A 26,390-nucleotide genomic window follows, 5' to 3' on the forward strand; every position below is an offset into this window, starting at 1 on the left:
GCCACTTCTTTTAATTGTACAATTGCGAATACAGAAATAATGGCCATAAATGGCGACATTGTTGATATTTTTTCGAGGGCCGTATTTGCCATATGTAATATCTTAACACATCCTACAGATGCTAAAACTTAATAACAGTTGATTTTTAAAGACGCGACTGTCAGGGTCACTACGTTCTTCGTAATCAGTTTATTACACTGTGCTTTGTACTGCCCAATCCGTGTTTCATTCAATAATGAGTTTGTTCACAGAATATTCCAGTTTTCTCTTTTTAATTATCATTTACTATTAATTTAATCTCCATCTATTATTTTTGACTTATTATTTTATATTTATTACTGTTCACTTATAAGATTATATTTATTATATTCACTGTTACTTTGGATAGACTATATATTAACCATCACCTATTCCTGTATGCTTTAAGCATTGCTCAAACTCAAACATTTGCATCACCCTCCAACATTTGTCATTAGGTGGTGTTTTTTATTTTTTTAGCTTAATATTACTTTCGTATAATTCTTCAATTAGGTTACATAATTATTTGTTACTTAATAAAGAAAATTAGTAGCAAATAAATATTTCGTGTATAATACGTGTGTAAAGAATACATTATTAATAAAATGCTATAAATTAATCGTCCTAATTTTGCAGATTGCAATGAAAGAAAGGGATGTTTATGTCAAATAGTTCGAAAATAGAACTTATTTGAAAACTACAGCAAAGGTAAGAATGAAAAATGGTCATATTTGTATACGTTTGTACTAATTCATTTCCGAAATTACAAATATTTAAAAGGATTAATAGAACACCTACCGTTTTAGAATAATATAAATGTAACATGTACTTAATAGAAAATGTGTGAAATAGATATTGTTTTAAATACGATTAATTAATAATAATAAAACCTTTAACTTAAAAACTTATTTATTTTTTTATATTCTCGTTTAATAGGTTAATACAGTTAAGCATTTGTTTAAGAACTATATATATACAGAATTGAAAACACACAAGTTAAAACTACACTTAGTGATGATAAAACGGTGTAGGCTGTTGATGGTGTTGTGGCTGGATTAATTGTAGTGGTTATTGTCCGGCTTGTAGTGATTGTTGTCGGGCTTTTAGTGGTTGTTGTCGGGTTTGTAGTGACTGTTGTCGGGCCTGTAGCAGTTGTTGTCCGGCTTGTAGTGGTTGTTGTCCGGCTTGTAGTGGTTGTTGTCGGGCTTGTAGTGGTTGTTGTCGATCTTGTAGTGGTTGTTGTCGGGCTTTTAGTGGTTGTTGTCGGGCTTGTAGTGGTTGTTGTCGGGCTTGTAGTGGTTGTTGTCGGGCTTGTAGTGGTTGTTGTCGGGCTTGTAGTGGTTGTTGTCGGGCTTGTAGTGGTTGTTGTCGTGCTTGTAGTGGTTGTTGTCGGGCTTGTAGTGGTTGTTGTCGTGGTTGTAGAGTTTATTTCGTCGGCAAAACGATTTGGAATAGAAATTTCATTCTTATGGTAATTACATGAAATGATACTAGGATCGTTGGTACTATAATATTCGCATGTTTCGTTTTCTGCGGTCACGCATTTTACAATAGCCCTATGATCATCACCTATAAGAACATAAACGGTTTTTATTGTCAGTGTTTTCACTGTCATCACTTCTAATACATACCTATTTTGTAGGTAATTGAGAGACATCCATTTTCACAATGGCAATATTCGGCACGTCCTGATGCATCTGAAAATAAGATAAAATTATATTGTCTGTCGAAAATAAAAGGGCGGTTTGGAGCACATATCAGGTCAATAAATTGATTTAAAAGCATTTACGAAGATGATGTTACAACATCTATGAAATCGTATCTGATGCATTTGTAACTCAACTTTATATTGAAGCGTCACTGGCACACCTCACTTCAGTATGTGTCAATTCGTCAAAGTGTGAACAATATTTTTTCAGTGCTTTGAAAATTATTGAATTTGTACCCAGTAAATAGCATTTGTAAAAAGTCTATTATTTTACTTCAATTATAAATTGGAAGCATCACGTTAGACAAAAAGCAAAACACATAGAACCAAAATAAAACAACTATACTGGTTAGTCGGAAGATACTCCCAACTTGATCTAAAATCAAAGGGGTTGATTTATAATACAATTATTAAGCCAATTTGGACCTATGGGGTGCAAATATGAGGTTGCACTAAAAATTCAAATCCACTAGTCATAAAATGCTGTCAAAACAAGGTTCTTCTATTGATGACCAATGCCTATCGCTATGTAACCAACGAAGAACTGCACGATGACCTGGAAATCAAATGGGTTTGCGAAGTTATCCAAGATTTCGCTTTGAAACACTAAAGAAGATTACTAAATCATATATACGTGGAAGCAATACAACTGCTGGACAGCGCGCAGGATGTCAGGAGATTGAAGGGAACAAAACCATACGAACATATATAAAGTGTATACATTTAGTGTAAACTATAGCTATAAGTTAATAATTAATAAATAATTATAATTTTATAATTGAGGAATACATACTGGCGTATTTTCTCGCACTCGTCTTGCTTGTTAATTAATCCAAGTACATAGAAAAAGTAGTAATAAATTAATTGTAAATTTAGATTGTATTAAACGTATCTAATAAAGATGTTATTAAAAAAATACTTCAATTTGAAGAAAAAGCTGGTTGAAAGTTACCGAATGATGTGTGAAGCTTATTGGAACCGTCGTTGTAATGTAATGTTTCGACGTTGTAAATGTAGTTAGTAGACACCGAAGACATGGAGCGAAAATAAATTTAAAGACGAGGATTTGAAGGCACCAATCGATAAAACCATCAGTGACAATTTTAACGACTACAATTAATGTGCCTGATCGGAACATTACGCGAAAAAATGCCGTATTGAGAGCAAAGGTACAAAAATGTTAATCTTCAGCCAGCCAATGCTTGAACATATATTGTAAATCCGGTGAAAACATTAAACTGCTACCTCACCCGCCGTATTCTCCAGACCTCTTACCATCTGACTACTGCTTACCCGGAGGTATAAGTCTTGACCTGCCTGAGCAGCGCATTACTTTTTATGAAGATAACTAAAATTGTGTTCTTTTGTAGATACTTAGCCTTAGAGATTTAGAGATTTTAGCCGGAAATAAGAGGTAAGCTGTCATAGATTATCTGGAAATTTAGTTATAAACTTTTTATTTCACTTCAGGTTATAAACGAATTTTTCACGAAAGATAACCTCTAAATTGATATTTCTATTGTAACTTTTTCAATCAATGACTAAATACATAAATTAATTACAAAACAATTTACAAAAAAAATCATTCTCCATCAAGTTAACACATTTAATAAAATAACCATTGCTACGCTAGTATCGGTGACTTAAACTACTAATTGTTTCCACTTCCCACGCCCTCATTTAATTTTCAACAGAGAAAAAAGTAAGAAGTAAGTTGTAAGCTGTCATAGATAATTTGAAAATTTAATTAAAAATTTTTCGTTTTACTTCAGGGTGTAAAAGAATTTTTCACCAAAAATAACCTCTATATTGAGATATATATTGTAACTTTTTAAATTAATGGATAAATGCAAATATTAATTATACAACAATTTAGCGAAAAACATGTCATTCTCCGTCAGGTTAACACAGTTTAAAAAATCCTTGTAATATCTGTGAATTAAACTACTAATTCTTTCAACTTCCCACGCCTTCAAATAATTTTCAACAGAGGAAGAGGTAAGCTGTCATAGATAATTTGGAAATTTGATTACAAACTTTTCATTTCACTTCTACATATTTAAAATTCTTAAAGTAGCTTACCGTTAAAGACTAAGGTAGTTTTCCAACAAATTATACTTAGTTATATATAGTTTTCGAGGCAATAATTAATACCATATGACAGACAGGTCTTAAATTTACAAATAAGCTTAGATAAAGATACTAAAACCCATTAAATCTATTATTTATAACTATGCAAAATACAGAGATTATTTAAGTTATACATAATTAATATAAGCTAATATTTAGCAAAAAAAACCTCATTTAAATGACATAGTTATACTGTAACATTGTAATAATAAACTTTATTTTACTTACAGCCATTAATTAAAATTAATAAAGACACAATCAGCAATTTAATCAGCATTGTTATTATATTCTAGAATTTAAACTGAGAATGGCAAATTAAACTAACTGCTTATTGATCGCAGTGGACACACTTCTTAAAAATTAAATTGCTTAATGATCTATTTATAAGTTTTTATTCCAGATACGATAAATCTGGTTCAGATAAAAAGATAAATACTGAGTAATGCTCGATATAACTAAGTAAGTGTTATAAACATATATATAAGTACACTTTGTCGTTGATATTATCTTAAAAAATATTTGCAATAAACTTACAAAATATTTCCGAGCTATTAACAAAGGAGATGATAATAGATGTAACACATGGCCTGAAAAGTTCCGGGCGTAACAAATAAACGCCTTTTTGAATGAATCCATGTTTCATCCCTTGCCACATATCGACTGAATATCAGTTTGTTATAATTAAACATTGCCAAACACTGCTCAGAATCATTAACACGTGTTGCTTTTGATCAACAGTGAGCAAAGGAGAACCCACTTTGAACAGAGCTTTCTCAAAATCAAATGCGCGTGCAATATAAAGCCAATACTTTCTTCTTATATCTTTACGATGTTAGCTAACAACTTCCCTTTTCGATCGTTGAAAACAATTTTTTTATGATTTCTGGTATTACCGCCTCATTTGGACGTCCACTGCGTTCATGATCGGTGTCTCTACTACCACGTTTGAAGTCCAACATTTTATTGTTGTTTCCGAAGGAGCGGTGTCCTTATAACACTTTTCAAGCCATTGCTTCGCTTGAATGGTATTTTCTCATCAAGAAACAGTGTAAAATTAAAACACGAAATTGTTTTTAATCTATTGTTTTGAAAATAACAAAATCAGTGTCACTCAACACAATAACTCACAAACTTATGAGTAGAATATAATGAAATTTTATTTTGAAGGTTAGTACTAACTACAAAAACGGTGAATGTAGGCCTGTAGTGGTTGCTGTCTGGCCTGTAGGTGGTTGTTATCTGGCTTGTGGTGATTGTTATCGGGCTTGTAGTGGTTGTTGTCGTTGTATTGTTGTCGTCTTTGAGACCACCGGCAAAAAGATTTAGAATAGAAAGTTCATTAAAATGATAATTACATGAAATAATATTAGATATTTTAAAAGCTTTATTTTGAAGGTTAATAAGGACTGCAAAAACGGTGAATCCAATAAAACTAGCGCAATATGTGTGTTAAGGTCGGGACTTTTCAGTTCATGAATACCATGGTCCCATAATCCACGAAGATATTTTTACAATTGGAGTTAATTCAATGCTTTTAGCAGGTTCTAACAGTACAAAATAAATTTTCTAAGACGTAATTTATCAGGTCAAATAAGATTAGTTATTAATTAGGATGTGTGTACTATTAAAAAATGGGTATGTATGTTTTTTTTTTCGTTATGTTTCTCACCATATCATATCTCAATTGCTATAACTGAATAATAAATTATCTGATCATGTGTTTCAATTTTATTAATCACAATAGAGCAATAATTTTATTTCACAGATTTATTTAATTAATAATACAATTATTACGAGAATGAGTATGCCTTATCGATGATCAAATAACAGGATTACGAATATCAAAATGATTTGTTATACTTTGATCGGCGTAATTATCAAAGAATTCTAAAACTATTAACTGACAATAAAATTATACAACTGCCTAAAAAGAGTATCGTACAGAAAAACATATAAAATATCATAAAATGACGAAAATGCAATTCTGAACTGTTCCCTATACTTCAATTTATAGTAATGGATTGAATAATATAATAGTATACTATGAGAAGAAAGCAGAATCGCCTCTTTCAGTGATTGAAGGCGACACGACTAGTCAAGAATTACTCATAAATCACATACATAAAAGAGGCTGATATAAATCTACTTTTTGGCATATTCCTAGTACTAAATTATTTGCAGATATGATATATTGAAGAGAAACAACAAGTGTTACTCAGCATTCACACTTTTGCGCTTTTTAAAAATTATGAGATAAATAACGATAAGTTATTGCATTTAAACATAATTCATTTCCTTTGAATATAAAGTAATACAATTCTTGCTAACAATTAATTTAGTTTTTTGTTTTTATAATATAGTTTTCGTTTTACCAATCTTGGATCTTCTGCTTCATCTACCGACCGATCAGAAACCATCCCAGGAGACTTCCGACCCTACCCAGCCTGATTACTTGAGTAACTGATATGAGTACAATTGCAGTAACACATATATAGTACATGCATGCCCTGAGGGATTCGAACACCCGATTATTGATGCATTATGAAGACCGTCTTGTCGCTTTAACCACTGCGTTTGTAACCGTAGTTAACAATTTCAATTTAACTAAAATCAACTAGAACGTCACTTTTCAGTATACAACTCATTTTCTCGTCCAATATATGGATACTGATATTTTATAGATATAGTGAGAGATAGTGATTTTGATAGTAATGATTTTTGGAAGACGTATGACGAAGACGACAATGTAAGCTACTTTTTTAACTGTGTGAGTAAGTATGTTATCTTGAAGGAAAATTATTTTCTTATTCTGTAATCTGGCCTTCATCTGTAATTTCTTTACGAATTTTTGCATTATTTGCCCAAAAACTTTGTTTACCAGTTTGGAAATAATAGACGGACAAACAAACAAAATCCACTTTGCATCTTGAATTTACGTTACCGTAACACAGGAACGCCTCACAAATGAAGATAAAGGTTTCATCACATCATTCCTCAGCCAAGTTTTCAGTCAGAATCATGATAATAGGACACAATCGCATATGTTGTTGTGGCTTTTTTATTACTTCTTATAATAGATATACTTAGACCATCTTAATTTACAAATGAATTGATTATTATTGCTCTCTAGCACTTGAGTGATACACAAGGAAGACAAGTGTGTGATAAACACATCTAAATTTCTCAAATTAAAATGAAATTAAACTACTTAAACTAAAATAAAGAGTACTTATACGGCGTACAAGTTCATGTTATTAGGTTTCTTCAATCTGATTTTCTGTACGTCCAATAACCGTATTGGGTCAAATTGTTCGAAATCTTGGGCAACTTCATGAGTCATTAAGACAAAGTTTATTCGAAGTCATCCTTTCATTGGTTAGCATTACTAATTAATCAAAGAAAAACGAACTTTCTCCAATCCCATATTTGCATCTCATAAGACCAAATAGATTTTAGAGTTCCCTAATAAACTAATCTGTTTCATTTTAGGACAAGTTGGGTGTATTTTTTGACTGACCTGTAAAGTTATTTGATTTTGAGTCTGACCTGCTCTGCTTCCTATGATGTTTCTAATTTGACTCGTCACCGAGTTGCTTCACTAATTCTTCCCGAAGAATGGGGAATCCGTCATGTGATATAATAGGACACCTGGACAAATTTCCAGTTTATAAGCTATATATTCCAGTTTCTAGCCGATTTGTGGATTTTGTTGATTACTGTCTTTTACTATAATGACTATGTCGTCGGCAAATATTCCAAATACCGTTTCCTGTTATTTGGAATATTCAGTGTAGAGCAAACATGGAAGTGGTTTCAAGATGATAACCTGCAGAGCGCCAACCGAAATAAAAGTCATAAACATGATTTTCTCATCTCGTTAATTAGGTTCAACGTTTAAACTAGTGTTGGGAACTATCGACTGAAATTGATTATCGACTGTCAAGTAATTGACTACTTTTTACAATCGACTGTTTCAGTCGCTCTTTTTGGTTCGACTGAATTTTGTTACTGTTTACTATCGACTGTTTCAGTCATATACTTTTAGTTACTATTTTTGGTTCTACTTGTTTTATTCGACTGATTCGACGCCCTAGCTGCGACCTTGACAAAAATGTACCCAATTTATAGTTACATAAATTTATATGTAATATATGTAGTTTTATGATTTTTTGTTAGTTTGCTTGTAAATAACAAAATATTGTATATTGTATTATAACATTTTTGTATTGCATTTTTTGAGATTGTTAATATAATAGGGTAAAAAATTTAAATTAGGAACGATAAACAGCAAAATATTTTAACAGTTTTTATGGCGATAATAGGTTATATTTCGATTACCCTCTCGATTTTTATTAAAAATGTTTCCGTTCAATAATACATAAAGCATTTCTATCTCTTTATTTAGATAATTTTTAATTATGTCACGGATTAGTTTTTTTTTCTAGTAGTATATAGTTTTCTATAGTATTTTGGTTATGTACATCTTTAATTTTTAGGTTTTGTTTAAGTTCTATTGTATTGTCTATATTTATTATAGTATATTATCTAAAAATAGCAATTAACACATAAAATACAATAAAACATTAGTGGGGTATTATTCCATTCCATTTTACAGATCCACAGAACATTAAAATATAAAAGTAATTCAATTACTTCGTTTAAAATTAAATTATAAATTGCGTGTTTGTATTATCATAATAGTATTCGCTTCAAGCAATTATCTCCGTGCTTTTCTCTCTCACAATTTGTACAGGAAAGGATTTGTACATATTCGTCTGACATCACGAATTGAAAAAAACTGTCGAGCCGTGTATTTGACTGAAAATAGTAATTACTGAAATAATAATTCTAGAAAACGAAACGCCATTTACAGTTTTGAATAATTAGATTTTCAACTATTAAAAGTGCAACGAAAAGCAATAATTTTTATCACGGCTTATTTAATGCAATAAGAATATCAAGAATAAATACAAATAATTGCTAGTACTTTTATTTTTATAACTCTTTTATTGGATTTTTAATTTCATAGGTACTAAGGCAAACAAAACAAGCTAATGAGGAACTGGAAGGCTCGATAAAAATAACATTTTTGTATTTAGTAAGAAATTCGGTTTGAAAAAATTGATACAATATATATTAACCAAAATATTTTTCATCATTGAACGGTGAGCTTTATGCCAGTCAAGCCATGCATCATCGATCTGAACAAGTGGTAGAACTTAATTGCAATAGTGTGCCATTGCAACATGTATCGCAATGTGCGGTCATGCAAGGATATTATTTTGCGTCTCTTACTTGCTATTAGTCGTCTTTTCGAAATAATACGTCATTTAATTAGTCAAGTGATGTTGGTAGACTTCTGTAGTAATGTTTCATTCTATTCTATCAACGCATGCGCAGTAGATGTTTATCGCCATCAGTATCCTGCACTCCACATTTCGATAAGTGGACGTTTACTAGTATTATATTTAATCAACATTTTCAACAACTAAAGCTTCATTTAACGTCATTGATATGTGAAGTGTGTGAGTCTTTTTTTTTACAATTGGTGTTAGTTCAATATTTTCAGCTGGTTTTTTATAACACAAAATAAATTATCTAGGACATATGTCATCAGAACAAACAGGTTTAGTTATTAATTGGGATGTATGTACTCTAATACCGAAAACGTAAAATGCTCAAAAAGATTTATATTATATATTCAATTCTTTTCGATATGTTTGTCACCATCTCTTCTCTCGATTGCTATAATTCAATAATAAATTATCTGATTATAATTGATGTGTTCATAAAACAGTAGAACAATAATTTTTATTATACAGATTTATTTAATTAAAAATGTAATTGTTACGAGTATGAGTGTGGCACATCGATGATCGACAGGATTACGAAAATTAATATGATATATAGATCATTATATTTTTATCGATGTAATTATCAAGATAATATAGAAGTATTAACTGAAAATAAAATTTTCCAATTGCCAGTAAAGCGTGTCGTACAGAAATATATATAAAATATCAAAAAATTATGTAAAATTCATCATTTTAAATTTCAAATATAAAATGATGATTTTTTCATTAATTTGGCAAACTAATTTGAATTTTGAATTGACGATTTTTATTTTCTGCTTTATAGTAATGAAATTAATAATAATACAGTAGCAAACTTTGAAAACGAAGCAGAATCGCCTCTTTCAATGACTGCAAACGACACGACTCCCCAGTCTATCACAGTAAAACACATTTTTTTGGCAAAATTGTTTTTTTTTATTGAACATAATTCCCTTCAAGGGTGATTATGTGACCCTCCAACTTTTCGATACCATTTTTGTAGTACGATTTGTTCTTTGCTTCAAAATAGGTCTCAGTTTCGGTGATCACCTTTCATTTAACGAAAATGTCTTCCCAGCGAGCATTCTTTTGAGATCTGAGAACAGGAAATAGTCGCTGGGAACAGGTCTAGACAATACGATGTCTGAGGAAGCAATTCGAAACCCAATTCATGAATTATTGCTATAGTTTTCACTGAATTGTGACACGGTGCATTGTCTTAGTGAAACAGCACTTTCTTTTTCTTCAAATGCGACCATTTTTCTGCGATTTCGTCCTTCGAACTATCCAATAACGCTATGTAATAGTCGCTGTTGATTATCCTTCCTTTTCCAAGATTATCAATGAAAATTTTTCTATGAACATCCCAAAATACCGACGCCATAACCTTGCCAACCAACTTTTGCGTTTCCGCACGCTTTGGAGCGGGTGCATCTTGTGCAGTCCACTCCGATGACTGTCGACTAGACTTCAGACTGAAACGGAGAAAAGCCATGTTTCATGCATTGTCACATATCAATGTAAAAACTCCAGTTTATTAGGCTTGATCATCTTCAAACACTGCTCCAAATCATCAGCTCGTCGTTGTTTTTGATCAAAAATGAGCTCGTATGGCACTTACTTTGCACAGAGCCTACTCACACCCATATATTCGTGAATTATATGATGTACACGTTTACGTTCAGTTGATATCTTTAGCGTCTGCTATTTCGTTCAATTTCAATTTGCGGTCATTCAAAATCATTTTGTGGATTTTTTAAACGTTTTTATCAGTAACAACCTCTTTAGGGCATCCACTGCTTTCACCGTCTTCGTTGCTCATTTTACCACGTCTAAACTTAGCATACCAATCTTTGATGGTTGATTTTCCTGGGGCAGTGTCCGAAAACTCGGCATCAAGCCAAGTTTTTGCTTCAACTGTATTTTTTCCCTTCAAAAAGCAATATTGTATCAACATGCGAAATTCCTTTTTATTCCTTTTTTTACGATAACAAATGTTGCTTCACTCAAAATGCTATTACACAACTAATGATCCGACGGCTGTAAAATTTATACACGCATTTTTTGAGGGTTATGGCTAACTAAAAAACTTTTTTGTATATTCTAGTAAGTCTATATTATTTACAGATATAATAAATTGAGGGGAAACAAAATTTCAATTTTTACTCTTTGCTTATAATAGCTTATGCACTCTACTACTAACCAGTGTAGATTATGAATTGGCACTTGACTGCTGCTGGCTACATAACAACTAAAATAACGCTCTTTTTATTTTTTTACTATCTATATTTTTTAAAACACCAATTGTTACTTAGTATTCACACTTTTGTGCTATTTAGACATGATGAGATAAAGAATGATAAAAGATTCTATTTAAATTTAGTTAATTTCCTTCGAATATAAAGAAATACAATTCGTAGCAATAATTAATTTAGATTTTTATTGTTTATAATTTAGATTCCGTTTTACCAGTCAGGGTTTGTCTGGACCTTCCATTTCATCTACCGGCCGGCCAAAAACCATCCGGGAGACATCCGGCCCTACCCAGCATGATTACTAGCGTGACTGATATGATTACAATTACAGTCACAAACATAAAGTGATTTTGAAGCAGTAGGAGGACACTCCTGTGACTTTAACGTCGATTTCACTAAAATTTAAACTTTAATTTCGATTTAATTAAAATGAACTCACGCTTCATTAAACGTAACATCTATTAGTGAGTTTCCTTTTTTAATAAGAAATAATTAAAGTTACTTTGGTTAGTAGCTAGGTTTCTTCGTAACAAAAAAGAAGTCGTAAAGGACATATGTCATCAGAATAAACACGATTATTTCTTAATCAAAATAAAAGTATTCTGATGCAAATAATGCAAAATATTCAACACTTTGTATATACAAATATTTAATATTTTTCTTCACTATATTTCTCAGCATCTTATCTCGATTACTATAGTTAAACGATAAATTATCTATAAACGTGTTTCTATTATATAGTTCACAATAGAATAACATTTTTATACAGCTTTATCTAATTAATAATTTAATCATTACAAGTGAGACATATCAATGATCGATTGATAAATGCCAAAATAATCACGAATTATATTAGTGTAGGATGTTGTTTGTTTGTTCTATTCGACCGATTTTTAATGTTCTGGCTCTATCGTCCTTGCTCCGCGACCTTGACAAAAATGTAATCAATTTATATTTACATAGATTTACATGTAATATATGTAGTTTTATGATTGTTTTGGTAGTTTGCTTGTAAATAACCATATATTGTATATTAATATTATGGCATTTTGGTACGATTATACGTACAATATTATAGATAATATTTCGATTACCCTCTCGGTTATTGTCAAAAATCATTTTATCCAGATCATTTTTAATCATGTCATGGATTAGCTTTTTTTTGATTATGTAAATGTCTAATTTTTATATAGTATTTATGGTTATTATACATCTTTAGTGTTTAGGTTTTGTTTAAGTTCTATTATATTGACTATATTTATAATAGTATATTATTTAAAAATAGCAATTAACACATTAAAATACAATAAAACATTTGTCGGGTATTATTACATTCCATATAAAAATTCCATTCCTTTTTACAGATCCACGGAATATTCAAATATAAAAGTAATTCTACTTCGTTTAAAATTAAATTATAAATTGCATGTTATGTATAATTATTTTAATGTATTCAGTAATTAATTTTTTCCTTCTCATTTTTCAAGTTAGTTCATGAAAGAATTTATACATCTCCGTATCGCTTATATTACCGTTGGAAAATATGAACACATATAAAATTAACTGCCCCAAGCAATTATCTCCGACCTTCCCTCTCTCACAATTTATACAAGAAAAGATTCGTACATATTCGTCTGACATCACGAATTTAAAAAAAAAACAGTCGAACCTAGCATTTGACTGAAAATAGTAATTACTATTTTCAGTCGCCAATTTGTTGACTATCGACTGTTTGGACTGTTTTGCGACTATCGACTGTTTCGACTGTTTTCAGTCGATAGTTCCCGATGCTAATCGATAGTATAAATCATATATTTCGTGTATTATATATGTATATTATATTATGGTAATAAAAATCATAATTTGTATATAATTATGCAGGCTTAAAAAACATTACAATTTATTGCAGTAATGTAAATTAATCGTTGGTCGTTTATTAGTTGTTTAATATAGTAGAGGAAAACAAAGATTACTTATGGTATAAAATTTAAGCGAGATATCTAGCCGTATTTCAGTCCAAAAGTTAAAAGACTTTATCTCGCCAATTAAAGTTAATCAACAGATCAGAGATTACTAACGTTTTTAACGTTTGGTAAATAGGTTTTTCTTATCAATTGTCTGTCTTTTTAATTTTCACTAATAGCCTAATCTAAAACTTTATAAATATGCGTAATTGTAATTACTATATGAGACCAAAAACATTTCACGGCATTGTACAAAAGTACATTAAAATAAATGTTTATGAAAAAAATTGGCTCATTCTCTATGGATGGTTTCACTATTGAGTCCCTTTAAGCAGAGTAATATATAATTATATAATAATCTAACATTTTACTTCAGACCTATTATGATGTAAACTTAAAAATTGTTAGAAGCGCTGACATATTAAAACCAGACTAGATCTCAAATCAAAGATGAACAACTAACAATAATGTAATTCATTCTAAAACAAAAAAAAAATATTAATTTTAGAACGGCTTATATTTAGCGAAGTTTACATTGGCAACCAATAGTTTAAATTCGGATAGTCAACAATTTGGACAGACACAAATTTAGATACATAAAATTTATAACAAATAAATATGATATAACAAACGATGAAATGATTTTAATATATTTTTAAACTGTGTAAGTCCTAATATATTATAACAATTACTAAATATTGTAAAATAAATACCTTGACATATTTAGGTTAAAATATTTTAATCAGTTAAATAGTTATGGATGAATACATTCTTAATCCTTAATTATGATATAATTAAATCAAAATAATACATAAAAGTTTTTATTGGCATTATAAGAACCTAAATTAATAATTTATTTAATTGAAAAATTATTTTATATGCAACTTTAATATTCTCATCCCAAACAAATGTGCTCTAAAGTTAATTTACTAATTGTAGTAACAGTTTTATACTTATTAATGTATTCACCATGTCATAAAGTCTTTTATATTCAAAACTTTCAAGTATGGAAATTACTATTATAAGCTGACAATCTGGATGACAACTATGTTAATAATTCTATTTTATATACCACTTAAATTAAATGATCACTATAAATAAGATATAATAATATATAATCACATTAAAATAAAGTTCAAAATCATACAAAATTCAACCTAATGCGTTTTATGAATATTTATCAATCAATTATCTCCTATTTTCGCGAATGTTACCGCGTATATCGGAGGTCATCTTGTAAGGTGTCTATATATGCTTTTGGTTCGCCCCGTTACGGTCAACTCTCGAACCTAAATCTGTATATATATGTTAAACTTTTAACAAAGTGAACTCGTGTAAAAACGTGTTGGTTTTATATTGCATGAACATTTGACTATGAGAACGCTCTGTTCAAACTGGGTGCCGTGTTTGCGTACTGTTGATTAAAAATAAAAACGTGTTGATGATATTAACAGTATTTAGCCATGTTTAAACTTAACAAACCCGGTTTTTTTCGCTGATGTGATAATGGACATATATATATATATATATATATATATATATATATATATATATATATATATATATATATATATATATATAGATTTTATTTATACATTACAGCTCTGAACAATCACATCCTCTTCTATTTTAGAAATTAGTTAACTCTCTAATTAATTTATATATTTGGTGTATATTTATGTTCATGGGCTGGGCTCGAACAACACTTGAGATAGGAAAAGTTCAGACGCCAAATGCCAGACGGTATTAAAGTATTCCTCGTAATTGTACGTAACGTAACGTTTCGTTTCATCCTCTTGAAATATCTCCAATTGTGAAAAATAAGCAGATATAAATCGAGAAGTGTATTGATTTTGGAAAGCCATGAGTGAACCTCGGGGTATTTATGGGCGTACCCAGGCAAGAAAATCATCATTGGATAGGTCCTTTCTGCCCTAGAAATAATTGCTAATCTGGTTGCAAGAAGAAAAGTTAAGCTCGCCTACTTTCTCAGTACAAGATACCCAATGGAGAGCAATGGGGTATAAAATGTGATATATTCAACACAAAGTCGGTAACCTTCAGGATCTTCAAACAAATCATACATTCTTAATCAAAACAGAACATTAAATACTTGATCAAGGTATTGCACAGTTGGTGTCACTTTAATAGTGCGAAGGTTATCGTCACTAATCCTTCTACTAAAGAAGTTTTAGCACATGGTCTGAAAAGTCCAGAGCGTAACTAAGAAACGCGTTTTTTGCTTAAAATTGGCTTTAATCATCAAGATTATCTCCACCAAGAGCCACACAATTATTCCACCGCAGCTCAATACCACTTTTGTAGAACAAATCAACTTTTTCCTCAAAAGGGGCAGCAGTTTCAGCTATAGCCTCTTCACCTACAGTGAGCATTTTTTTGAGCTCTGCGAACAGTCAGTAGTCGCTGGGAGCCAAATCTACAATACGACGGATGTGGGAGCAATTCGAGGTTCAATTCATGTAGTTTTGCCATTGTTTTGACTGACTTGTGACATGATGCTGAAGCTGACCGATGAATTTCGACCGACGTATTTTCCTTGTCAAGACACTGGATGAATATTACACCACGCACATCTCAAAATTCCGAAGCCACAACTTTTCCAGATGTTGTGCTTTCGAGTACTTTGAACGAGGTTCACCATTCTGGAGTGAAGTGATGGATCCATGTTTCATCCATTATCACATCAGCGAAAAAATTCGGGTTTGTTAAGTTTAAACGTGGCTAAACACTGTTAATATCATCAACACGTCTTTGTGTTTGATCAACAGTAAGCAAACAGTTTGAACAGAGCGTTCTCATAGTCAAATGCTCATGCAATATAAAACCAACACGTTTTTTGATAACTTTACGATGTTAGCTAACTCATGCCACTTATATCAGCCAAACCGATTTTGTAGATTTTTTTGGAGCTTTGACCTCATTTGGACGTCCACTGCGTCCTGCATTATCGGTATCTTTACGACCACGTTTAAAGTAAGCAAACCAACGTATTATTGTTGTTTCTGATGAAGCGGGGTCCTTATAACACTTTCCAAGCCATTGCTTCGCTCCAAAGGTATTTTATCCTACCAAGAATCAAGTAAACTTAAAACACGAAATTGTTTTTGATCCATTGTTCTGAAGATAACAAAAGTAGTTTTACAATTACTCACAAACTTATTAGCAGAATGTCATGAATTTTTTTCTTTTGAAGGCTAATACTAACTGAAAAAACGGTGAATAAAATAATACTATCGGCATCTACGCGGCCCGGAACTTTTCAGCCCATGTGTTAATGTAACAGTCTTTTTAACTTTTTTCTCTTATAATCGGGAAAAAACATGTGCAACATTCCCATACCTCACTTTATGGAAATAGTATAAATATTACAGTAGCAAACTTTAAAGATGAAGCCGAATTACCTCTCTCTATGATTGCTGATAACTATTCAATCACTAAAAAAAATCTTTAATATATACCCCCATTTTGAGATGATTTTAACTCTATACTGTTTACAAATAGGATAAATTGAAGGGAAACAAGATTTCAGTTTTTACAGTTTGCTTTTAATAGTAATTAAGGGAAAGAAAAGTAGGGGGGGGGGGGGGCATTCATAGCACTGCTGGCTACATAACAACTAAACGCTGTTTCTTATTGTGCTATTTATATCTCGGTGAAACATAAGTGTCGTTCAGTTTGCACAAGTTTACGCTATACACAAAAATAACAGTAACGACGTAAATCAGTTACAATATTTATTCAACTGAAAAATAAATAGTTCATAACGACAATCATTTTTTACTTAGAAGAAATACTTAGACCATCGATTAGATATATCGAAATAAAAATAAAAGTGTAATCATAATCGACCTGGTGATGCCATAAAATTTTAATAAAATATATAGTAATATATAAAACATGTTGAGTATATTCTAAAGTTTAATGAGAAAATCGGGATTTTTTAATTCCATATAATCTCTCTTAATTTTAAGTTACCAACTAGAGGTTTATCTGAACTAGACCTACAATTTAGCGTGGGCTCCGAATCACGGTCCTCGGCATTAAGCCTACCGAGTGGCGAATGACCAACTTAGAAATCATCCCAAAAGTCATCCGGTCTTACGCAGCCTGGTTACTGGCGTAACTGGGATCATTTTCCTTGTCGGATTTTGCACTCTTGTCTAGGACAATCACAAATATTAATAAATCACAAACATAAATTTACAATCATGCCCCAGCAAGATTCAAACTGGCGACTAACTCAACAGTAGGTGGGCCGTCCTGTCGCCTTTACCACTGCGCCACCAAGCCGGTTTTAATATAATTGTTCCAATATATTGTTTGTATTCTATATTATATTATATAGTATATTATAATCTATTATGTTGTTATTGAAATAGCTTCAACTACTATTGCTCATTTGCTCAATGAAAATAATTTTATAATGTTTTAAAATGTTAAATCAACGACAACTCTCACTTTTTCATATCAATCGCCTATAAATTGAGCAAGCGATATTGTCAATGGTCTAAACTAAATTAAAGATGATGTGATAAACTTTTAAGTATAGTTCATTTTTTAACCGACTTCGAAAAAGGAGGAGGTTCTATTTTCGGCTGTATATATATATATTTTAATGTATGTTGGTCAATTTCTCCGTCAATTGTGGACCGATTTTCAAAATTATTCGAAAATTATATTCGAAATTTATTCGAAAGAGTGCACTTTCGAGGTGGTCTCATTTGAAGCAAATCATGGATCTGGAAAACGCTCAATTTTCAAAGGTACGTACAAAATTTTCACATATTTTTATCTGAGCTGATGTGACGAAAATTCCAAAGTCGTTCAGTGCAAAAGCCATTCAGTTTGCTTTTTAAGCACTAATTATAGCACATAAGATCTCGTAGAAATATTGCAAATAACTTATGGCGCAATATTTAAAGCGTTTAGCTGCCAAACGGAAGTAACGTGTTTGATTCACGTGATTGGTAGCGAAGCCTGAGGCCTAAAGCGCACCTTATTTTCAATGATTGTTTATTCCTATTTTTCCTCGTAGGGCTACAACTTTGCATGGCCTACCCATTGTAATATTAAATAAAATAACTGCGTAATTTATTGAGTATATATCTAACACTGAAAAGAGAAAAATGAAACATTTTTACCAAAAAAATTGAAAGGACTTCAGAAAATAAATAAGGAACTCACTAAATTTAAATAATAATCACACTTAGATTTTTAACACAAAAAAAATCGTTCTAAATAATATGTATGGTCAATTCAAAATAGCAGTGATACGGGAAACATCGCAATGTTGACGCAGCTACTCTGAGTTTTAGTACATTTAAGCTCTGACATATAACAAAATTTTAATATAAGTAAAATAATGAACAAATATTCTATTAAATATAATTTATTTTAACATTGTAGTACATTAAATGGATTTATTATGGAAGAACTGGTGACAATTAATTTTACAGCCACAATAATTTATAGGTTAGAGTTGTTTTGTTATATATATAGAGCATATTTATGTTTTACGCTTAGTTTTTGTTTCTTTCGATGCAATGTACCTTTGTAAAGTCATTATGATATTACTACATTTCTCTTTAGTTTGTCTTGTTACTATCTCTATACATCTCTCTGATAAAACTGCATTTAATCACTACATCCTACTTAATGCGTTTGCCATATCTGCAAAACAGTTAGTGTTATTTCTCTACTCATACATGTTAACCAAACGTTCATGTATATTTTGAACAATAACACACATGCTCATAAAGCTTTCACACTCTATAATACAATTCCCTACAGTTGAAGTATATTAATTGTATAGTGACCTTTACTGGGTTCCTATTTCATCACCCTGTCTTGGTAATGGTCAGCATTGAATCCTAAATCAACATTCACAAAGTTTTACTCAATCATAATATAATTAATTATCATATAATTATTTATGTCACAGTCACTTACAGAAATACTAGTCAAGTTAATAACCAAGCTATTTATTTCTAATCTATTAAAAACTTGCTCAAGATTCTACCATTTGTCAATTTCTTCTTCAATGTGTGTGATCGAGCTCATACAAACCGAAGGTGTTATTTTTGACAATTCCTCTTTTCATCAATCCAGACAGTTCTGGTTTGAATATCCTTACTCGACCTGAATATCTATTAATTAATGCTTAATTTTTTGCAATACCCCATATGAACTCAATTGGATTAAAAATTTAGTGAAAGAGGGGGAGACATAATACTCTATGGCCATAACATTCAGTAATCTAATCTACTATGTATCTTTTATCAGGTTTAATTCTAAAAATGTAAATTACATAAAATACAATTAAATATTTCATTTATATTTACCGAGTAATAATTTTAAAAAGTTCATTAAAGTCAAGAGTCTATTAAAAATATCATTATATTTTACAAAAAAAAAAAATTTTCCCATATATCTATATATAGATTTTTTTTTTAAATATCGAATACGATAAATCAATATTTTTTTAAATAGCGATATATCGAAATATTAATAATTTTCTCGGTGACCAACACCCTTAATAGTACATAACTCTTATGAAAATAACATATTTAGTAATAATAAGTAATAATTAAGTAATAGCCTGTAAAGTATACAATATTAGGGTTATAGTAGCATATAATTAAATTAAAGTACATATACACCATAACATATGTATATACACCATAACATATGTAGAATAAATAAAAAGTATTTATGTACAAAGATTATCAAACAATGACGAATAAACTAAGTTATATGTTTAAGTGTAGGGCAGCAGATTTTTGCCAGTCTAGGGTCGTATATAGAGTTTTTCGCAACGTCAAGGTTTTGCCTAATGTCAAAGTAGTGCATTAACAATTCTAACAATAAGCACTCTGTTAATAAATTATTGACAGATGAGAACGATTCTTAACATTTTTCGATGCACTGAAATTTGCCGTGTGCCAAAGTCGTTTCTAATTATCCACTTGGCGCATGGTGTCAGTACTGCGCTCTTATAAGATAATAAGCAGAAAAAGAACTATAGGCCATGTTGTTTACGAGAGTTATGGTTAAAAGTCATTTTTAGGGTAATTTTATATTTAAATTTTGTTAACGTTATCTATTATTTCATAGAGAAATTTAGCGGCAGATAATAAGTGTATAAGGTATGAATTATTAGTAAAATGTTATCATTTTATAACACTATTTTTGTAGAATTATATGGAGCACAGGGTATATTTTTATATCAAATAATAGGAAACAGAACTTATTTGAAGATTATAGTAGAGGTAAGAATGAAAAATTTTTATATTTATATACGATTTTTTGTTATTCTACTTATATCTTTCTGATTTTACAGATAATTCAAAAGATAAAGAAGCTAAATATTTAAGTGAAGTATCATGAATTTTGAGGATAGTGTAAATATAACATGTACTTAATAGGAAGTGGTTACAATAAATTGTTAAGATAGTATTTGAAGCTTTGTGATTTATGACCTCCTTCGGTTTATATAACACCTTGGAGAAGATAAATTATTATAGTATAAGATAACCATCAATATAATAAATAATAAAATAATCATATAATAAATTTTATTGCAATAAATGAAATAAAATAAATCAAGAAAATATAATGTAAATAATACAGAATTAGACATTCACATTAAAATTATAATATAAAATATTAAAATAAAAAATAGATTTAGACAAAATAGAATACATTTTTATTAAAGGAAGAACTATACATAAAAAGATAGCATGTTGTTCGTTTGTATACTTGCTTATATTTACTTTACCTGCTTCATGGGCATTTTTTTAAATTTTGTCGTGGCCTAATCCAGCTTTTCTAAATATTGATTGGTAGTAAGCCTGCTTGACTTTTTTTTTCTTTTTTTTTTGTTCTGGTCTAAAACCAGGCGGTGGAATGCATGACGCATACCTGGTCGCGGAGACTTGCCCTGAAGTGACAAATTGGACCGGGTTGTGTGGGACTGCCTCTGGTCTTACCAATACAATAAACCGAAACCGCCTCACAGTTGCCCCTGTGGATCGCTACTGCTACTGCATTAATTTTGGGGATATGGCACCCGCTGATCGGGCAGCCGTTATTGGGCACGAGGACCTGGCGATTCTATTGATTCGCGAACTTGAGTTAACACACGACTGGATACTGTCGTATCGCGGTAAAAGTTATGATTGCAGCGACGGATGAAGTTGTTTCAGTCTGAAAAAGGGGGGTGGGTTACCGGTGACGCGGTGCTAACATCCAACATGTCGATCAGCTCGCGAACAAGCGCGTTTTCAGAAGAATTTGAGCTGAGTTGTTGTTTGTGGAATGATTGAGATAGGAAGTGCTTGATTTCTGCAGTGTCAATTTCCCTATAAATTTGATTATTTCTGACAAACTATGGAGAGTTTAAGACTCTTCTGAGGAGCTTATTTTAAAAAACTCGAAGGCGTTTGACCTGGTTGGGTGTAACAAACTTGAAGTAGACATTAGATCCGTAGAGGAGTACGGGCCGAATTAACATCTTGTAAAATAAGCATTTGATGGAGATGGGAAGTCTGCTACAAGGGCAGATCAGAGAAGATAGCAGGTTTGGTATACCCGAACATTTTTGGATTGTTTTTGGATTTGGGAATGCCAACCGAACCACCGGTCGAAGTTGAGACCCTAAGTACGTGACGTTATCCAGCCATGGAATTATTGCGGTGTGGATCTTAAGTTGCGAGACGCACAGCGCGTAATGCTTCTTATGGAAAATGATGGCCTGGGTTTTCAGAGAGTTGATTTGCAAACTCCAGAATTTGAACCACTTGACCGATGTAAACCTTGCTTCTGTAAACGTTCATGAATTGTAACTTCTAACCTAGCGGCAGTGAAGAAAGCAATGTCGTCAGCGCAAAACGAGACGTCAATGTGCTCTTTTCTCGGCAGATCTGAAATAAAGAGCTTAAATAACGCTGGGGCCAGCGGGGAACCTTGAGGTACGCCAGCATCTATTTGTTGACTTAGATAGATCTCTCCGATAGATAGGACTTGATGAGAGCGTTTAGGTCTTCCGGGAGGCCTAACCTCAAGCATTTTGCGATCAAACCATCGTGCTAGACCTTGTCGAAGGCTTTGGTTAGGTCCAGAACGACTGCTCCAAGCTTTTTACGTTGGTCAAGCGCGTGATGGATGTGTCTGGCCAGACCGGTAGCCTGATGGACGGATGAGTGGTGAGCGCGAAAGCCGAATTGTTCATCAGGAATGATATTGTTGTCCTTTGTGAAAGAGTTGAGAGGGTAGAGTATTGCCCTCTCGACAAGCTTCGAAATGGCACTGAGAAAGCTGGTGGATCTACAGTCAGATGGAGATGATTTCGCTCCTTTTTTGCGACTAACCGCTATAGGCCAAGACGCCGGGAAATGTTGCAGCCTCATGATGGAGTTAATGATGTTTGCAAGTTCCGCGAGCTGCTTATGCGAAAGGTTTTCCAACAGGGTAATCGATATTCCGTCGAAACCTGAAGATTTTTTGGTTTGAAGTTTCGTTTCGATAGCCGGTCACAGTCTATAGAGACTTTGGAGACACGAAATTGTTGAAAAGAAAGGCTGGGGTTACTGATCTTTTGGTTGAGTTGGATTCGTTGATGACAGTGTCGTTGTCTTTAGCTTTAGTGTTCTCTGAGGGTGGGAGGTACTTCATCTGAGCTTAGTAAGTATCTGCGAGGAGCTCGACTTTTTCTTCGTCAAACAAACTAAAGGTAACACAGTTAACAATCTTCATAACATTACATTCTACTTTCGATGTCCGAAATTAACAGGTCCCCGGCTTTCCATAGTAAAACACATTTTTTTTGGCAAAATTAGTTTTTTTATTCAACATAATTCCCTTCAAGGGTAATCCACTGATTATAGGGATCCTCCAACTTTCGATAACATTTTTGTAATACGATTTGTCCTTTGCTTCAAAATAGGCCCCATTTTCGGCGATCACCTCTTCATTTCACGAAAATTTCTTCCCAGCAAACATTCTTTTGAAATCTGAGAACAGGAAATAGTCGCTGGGGGCCAGATCTGGATAATACGATGGATGATGAAGCAATTCCAAGCCCATTTTATGGATCTTTGCCATCGTTTTCACTGACTTGTGTCACGATGCAATGGCTTGGTGAAGCAATTATTTTCTCTTGAAATGCGGCCATTTTTCAGCGATTTCGATCTTCAAACGGTCCAATAACGCTATGTAATAGTCCCTGTTGATGGTCCTTCCTTTTTCCAAAATTTCTGAATCCCAAAATACAGAGGTCATAACCTTTACAGCCAATTGTTGCGTTTTCCCACGCTTTGGAGCGGGTTCATCGTGTGCAGCACACTCGTATGACTGTCGATTGGGCTTCGGAGTGAAATGATGGAGCCATGTTTCATCCATTGTCACATATCGACCCAAAAAATTGGGTTTATTACGCTTAATCATCTTCAAACACTGCTCCGAATCATCAACTCGTCTTTCATTTTGGCCAAAAGTGAGTTCGCACGTTCGTTCGCCCTTTGCACAGAACTTTCTCATACACAAATATTCGTAAATGATATGATGTACACGTTCACTTAATATCTTTAGAGTGTCTGCTATTTCATTCAATTTCAATATACGGTCATTTAAAATTATTTTGTGGATTTTTTTAATGTTTTCGTCAGTAACAACCTCTTTTGGGCGTCCACTGCGTTGAGCGTCTTGGGTGCTCAATTCACCACGTCTAAAGTTTGCATACCATTCCTTGATGGTTGATTTTCCTGGGGCAGTGCCCGGAACCTCGGCATCAAGCCAAGTTTTTGCCTCAACTGTATGTTTCCCTTCAAAAAGCAATATTTTATCAACACGCGAAATTCCTTTTTATCCATTTTCTTCACAATAACAAAAGTTACTTAACTCAAAATGCTATAATTCACAAACTAATGATCCGATAGATGTCAAATTTATACACGCATCTTTTGAGGGTTGCGGCTAACTAAAAAACATATGGATTTAATTCTAGTATCGCCATCTGTGTGTCACACCGAGAACTTTGACCTGTTAGACATCTAGCATTAGACAGCAGGCTAATTGGTTTGGTATGATTATTTAAATGTTTCGAAAAGATCATTCGATACTGCTTAGCAATAACTTCTGCTATTAACTTATTAGGGTCATGGATGATCTTAATCCTAAACTTACTCTATATGGTAGTTTCTGGCTGAACCGCTCCCTTGTTTCGTGAGTTTTCAAGTACTTCAACAGTATCGCAGTTTAGAAGGTATCCACGTGTAACGACGCCTCGTATACTATTTAGGATCTGTGAGCCTCTATAATGACTTCGGCATATTTCCTCAAATATTTCTTGTTTTCTACTTTAAGTCTAATCTAACCTATAAATGAATCTAACGAATCAGGTCTATAAATAGTGGTAAAAATTTTACAACAAATGTTCTGCGTAGTAAATAGTATCGGGTACATTCATCTTAGTTTTCAGTATGTATCATTTCGTCGAAGTGCGAACGAAACATTTATTCAGTGCTTTGTCAATACTTAAATTTAAGAAGAAGACGAGGAAAACATTACTTCAACAAAACATTAGTTCAAGAACATGGCATGGGTCATGTGAAAATGCTGTTTCAACAGCAAAATTGAAAAAGTTTTCTGCATCATAGTATTACTAGTAGCAAAATTAGGGTACATTACGATAATCCAAAAGGATAATATCGTGGAAACCACTTGGTCTCTAAGATTTCTACCAATAGCTTTATTCTAGTCAGTTATCAGAGATGCTACTTAGAAACCGGATAAGTCACTAACATTTTGGTAAACCACCATAACTGTTTGACATTATACATTATAAAACAGATCATGGGCAATCTCATGACTGGGACCTCAAAGTTGCCGTGCCGTTGTCATGATAATGTAGGCTGGAGTTCAAAAGGACGCCAAGGTGCTTTATTTATATACTAACTACACTAACTAGACTATATTGGTCAAGATAATTCTGTTACATATATATTAATTATAAATTAATTTACTACTTTTTATTACTTGGATTAATTCAAGCAAGATGAGTGCAAGGTAAGTGCATTAATATGTATTTCTCAATTATAAAATTATAAAAACTTAAGCTATAATTTACACTAAAAGGATACACTATATAAAAGTTCGTATGGCTTAGTTCGCTTCAATTTTCTGATATCATGCGCTTTGCCAGTAGTTGTATTGCTGTATCTATTCAGACATCTCACCAACGCTTTAGGAATTGATAATTTACGAACTACAGCGTATCACCCACAAAGCAATGAAATAGTTGAAGATTCGAAGACTCTATCGGATACTAAAGAACGTACTAGTACCCACAAATAATATAAAATGGAGAGAAAGCCTAGGCAGTGGCAGAGCAAATGTATGGCACTACATTGAAGTTACCGGGAGAGATGATCCGGGCAACAGAGAGTAAAATTGACGAAGCAGAGATCGTAAGGAAACTGAAGTCAACCATGAGACAATTAAAACCAGTAGAAGCGACCAACCTTGCTAAAGAGAAGCCCTATGTCAATACAGACCTTCAGGAAGCACCATTTGTTTTCGTGAGAAGAGACCAAGCAAAAACACTCCTAAGCCCATCATACGGAGGGCCCTTCAGAGTCTTGCACAGGAAAGAAATGTATTTCAAAACATATAAAAATGGAAAAGAAGACAACGTATCGATCGGTCGTTTAAAACCAGCATATATCTCTCAGGGGTCCCAGATATATGAAGAACACTCCTATTGTCAACCAGCCATAAGACTCATCCATAGGAGTCAAAATTTCCCGCCACCAGCTCGCTAAGGAGGGGGGGACACTGTGATGACGTCAGGCCTCTTCTTCTTATCGCGAACTGGCCACACAGTTAGATTGATCATAAACGATCAATGGCACGCAGAAAAATAGACAGCGGTTTCATTCATTTTTCGACATCAAAGCATCTTATA

The 26,390-nt window shown here is 32.4% G+C and overlaps 2 protein-coding genes and 1 long non-coding RNA gene across 3 annotated transcripts in view; 2 read left to right on the top strand and 1 right to left on the bottom strand.

The window, feature by feature from the left end:
- Window positions 1-909: 909 nt before the first annotated feature.
- Window positions 910-4,243, bottom strand: LOC143199584 (uncharacterized). Its single transcript, XM_076409509.1, has 3 exons — window positions 4,085-4,243; window positions 1,650-1,715; window positions 910-1,587 (listed from the first exon to the last, which is right to left on the bottom strand). The coding sequence occupies exons 1-3, from the start codon at window positions 4,131-4,133 to the stop codon at window positions 977-979; spliced, it is 726 nt and encodes a 241-aa protein (XP_076265624.1). The 5' UTR covers window positions 4,134-4,243; the 3' UTR covers window positions 910-976.
- Window positions 4,244-9,348: 5,105 nt separating this feature from the next.
- On the top strand, window positions 9,349-12,733 carry LOC143194146 (uncharacterized). The gene is made up of 2 exons (XR_013005198.1): window positions 9,349-9,482; window positions 11,647-12,733. It is a non-coding gene; the product is annotated as an uncharacterized LOC143194146 (long non-coding RNA).
- A 5,298-nt stretch (window positions 12,734-18,031) lies between these two features.
- LOC143189948 (odorant receptor 4) overlaps window positions 18,032-26,390 on the top strand; it is a 39,573-nt gene continuing 31,214 nt past the window's right edge. Inside the window, exon 1 of the mRNA XM_076393985.1 lies at window positions 18,032-18,192. Coding sequence (XP_076250100.1) covers window positions 18,049-18,192 — 144 coding nt within the window. The 5' untranslated portion in view covers window positions 18,032-18,048. The remainder of the gene's footprint in view (window positions 18,193-26,390) is intronic.

Source organism: Rhynchophorus ferrugineus, unplaced genomic scaffold (assembly GCF_030347505.1).
Source record: "Rhynchophorus ferrugineus isolate W39M unplaced genomic scaffold, kcgeb_rfMv2 rfM1, whole genome shotgun sequence".
NCBI lineage: Eukaryota > Metazoa > Arthropoda > Insecta > Coleoptera > Curculionidae > Rhynchophorus > Rhynchophorus ferrugineus.

Excerpts from the sequence above, each read along its gene's own strand:
- LOC143199584 (XM_076409509.1), bottom strand. The coding sequence starts at position 4,133 with ATGCTGATTAAATTGCTGATTGTGTCTTTATTAATTTTAATTAATGGC. Across the intron at positions 1,716-4,084 it reads ATTAATTTTAATTAATGGCT|ATGCATCAGGACGTGCCGAA; the intron begins GTAAGTAAAATA and ends TCTTATTTTCAG. Across the intron at positions 1,588-1,649 it reads CTCAATTACCTACAAAATAG|GTGATGATCATAGGGCTATT; the intron begins GTATGTATTAGA and ends ATGTTCTTATAG.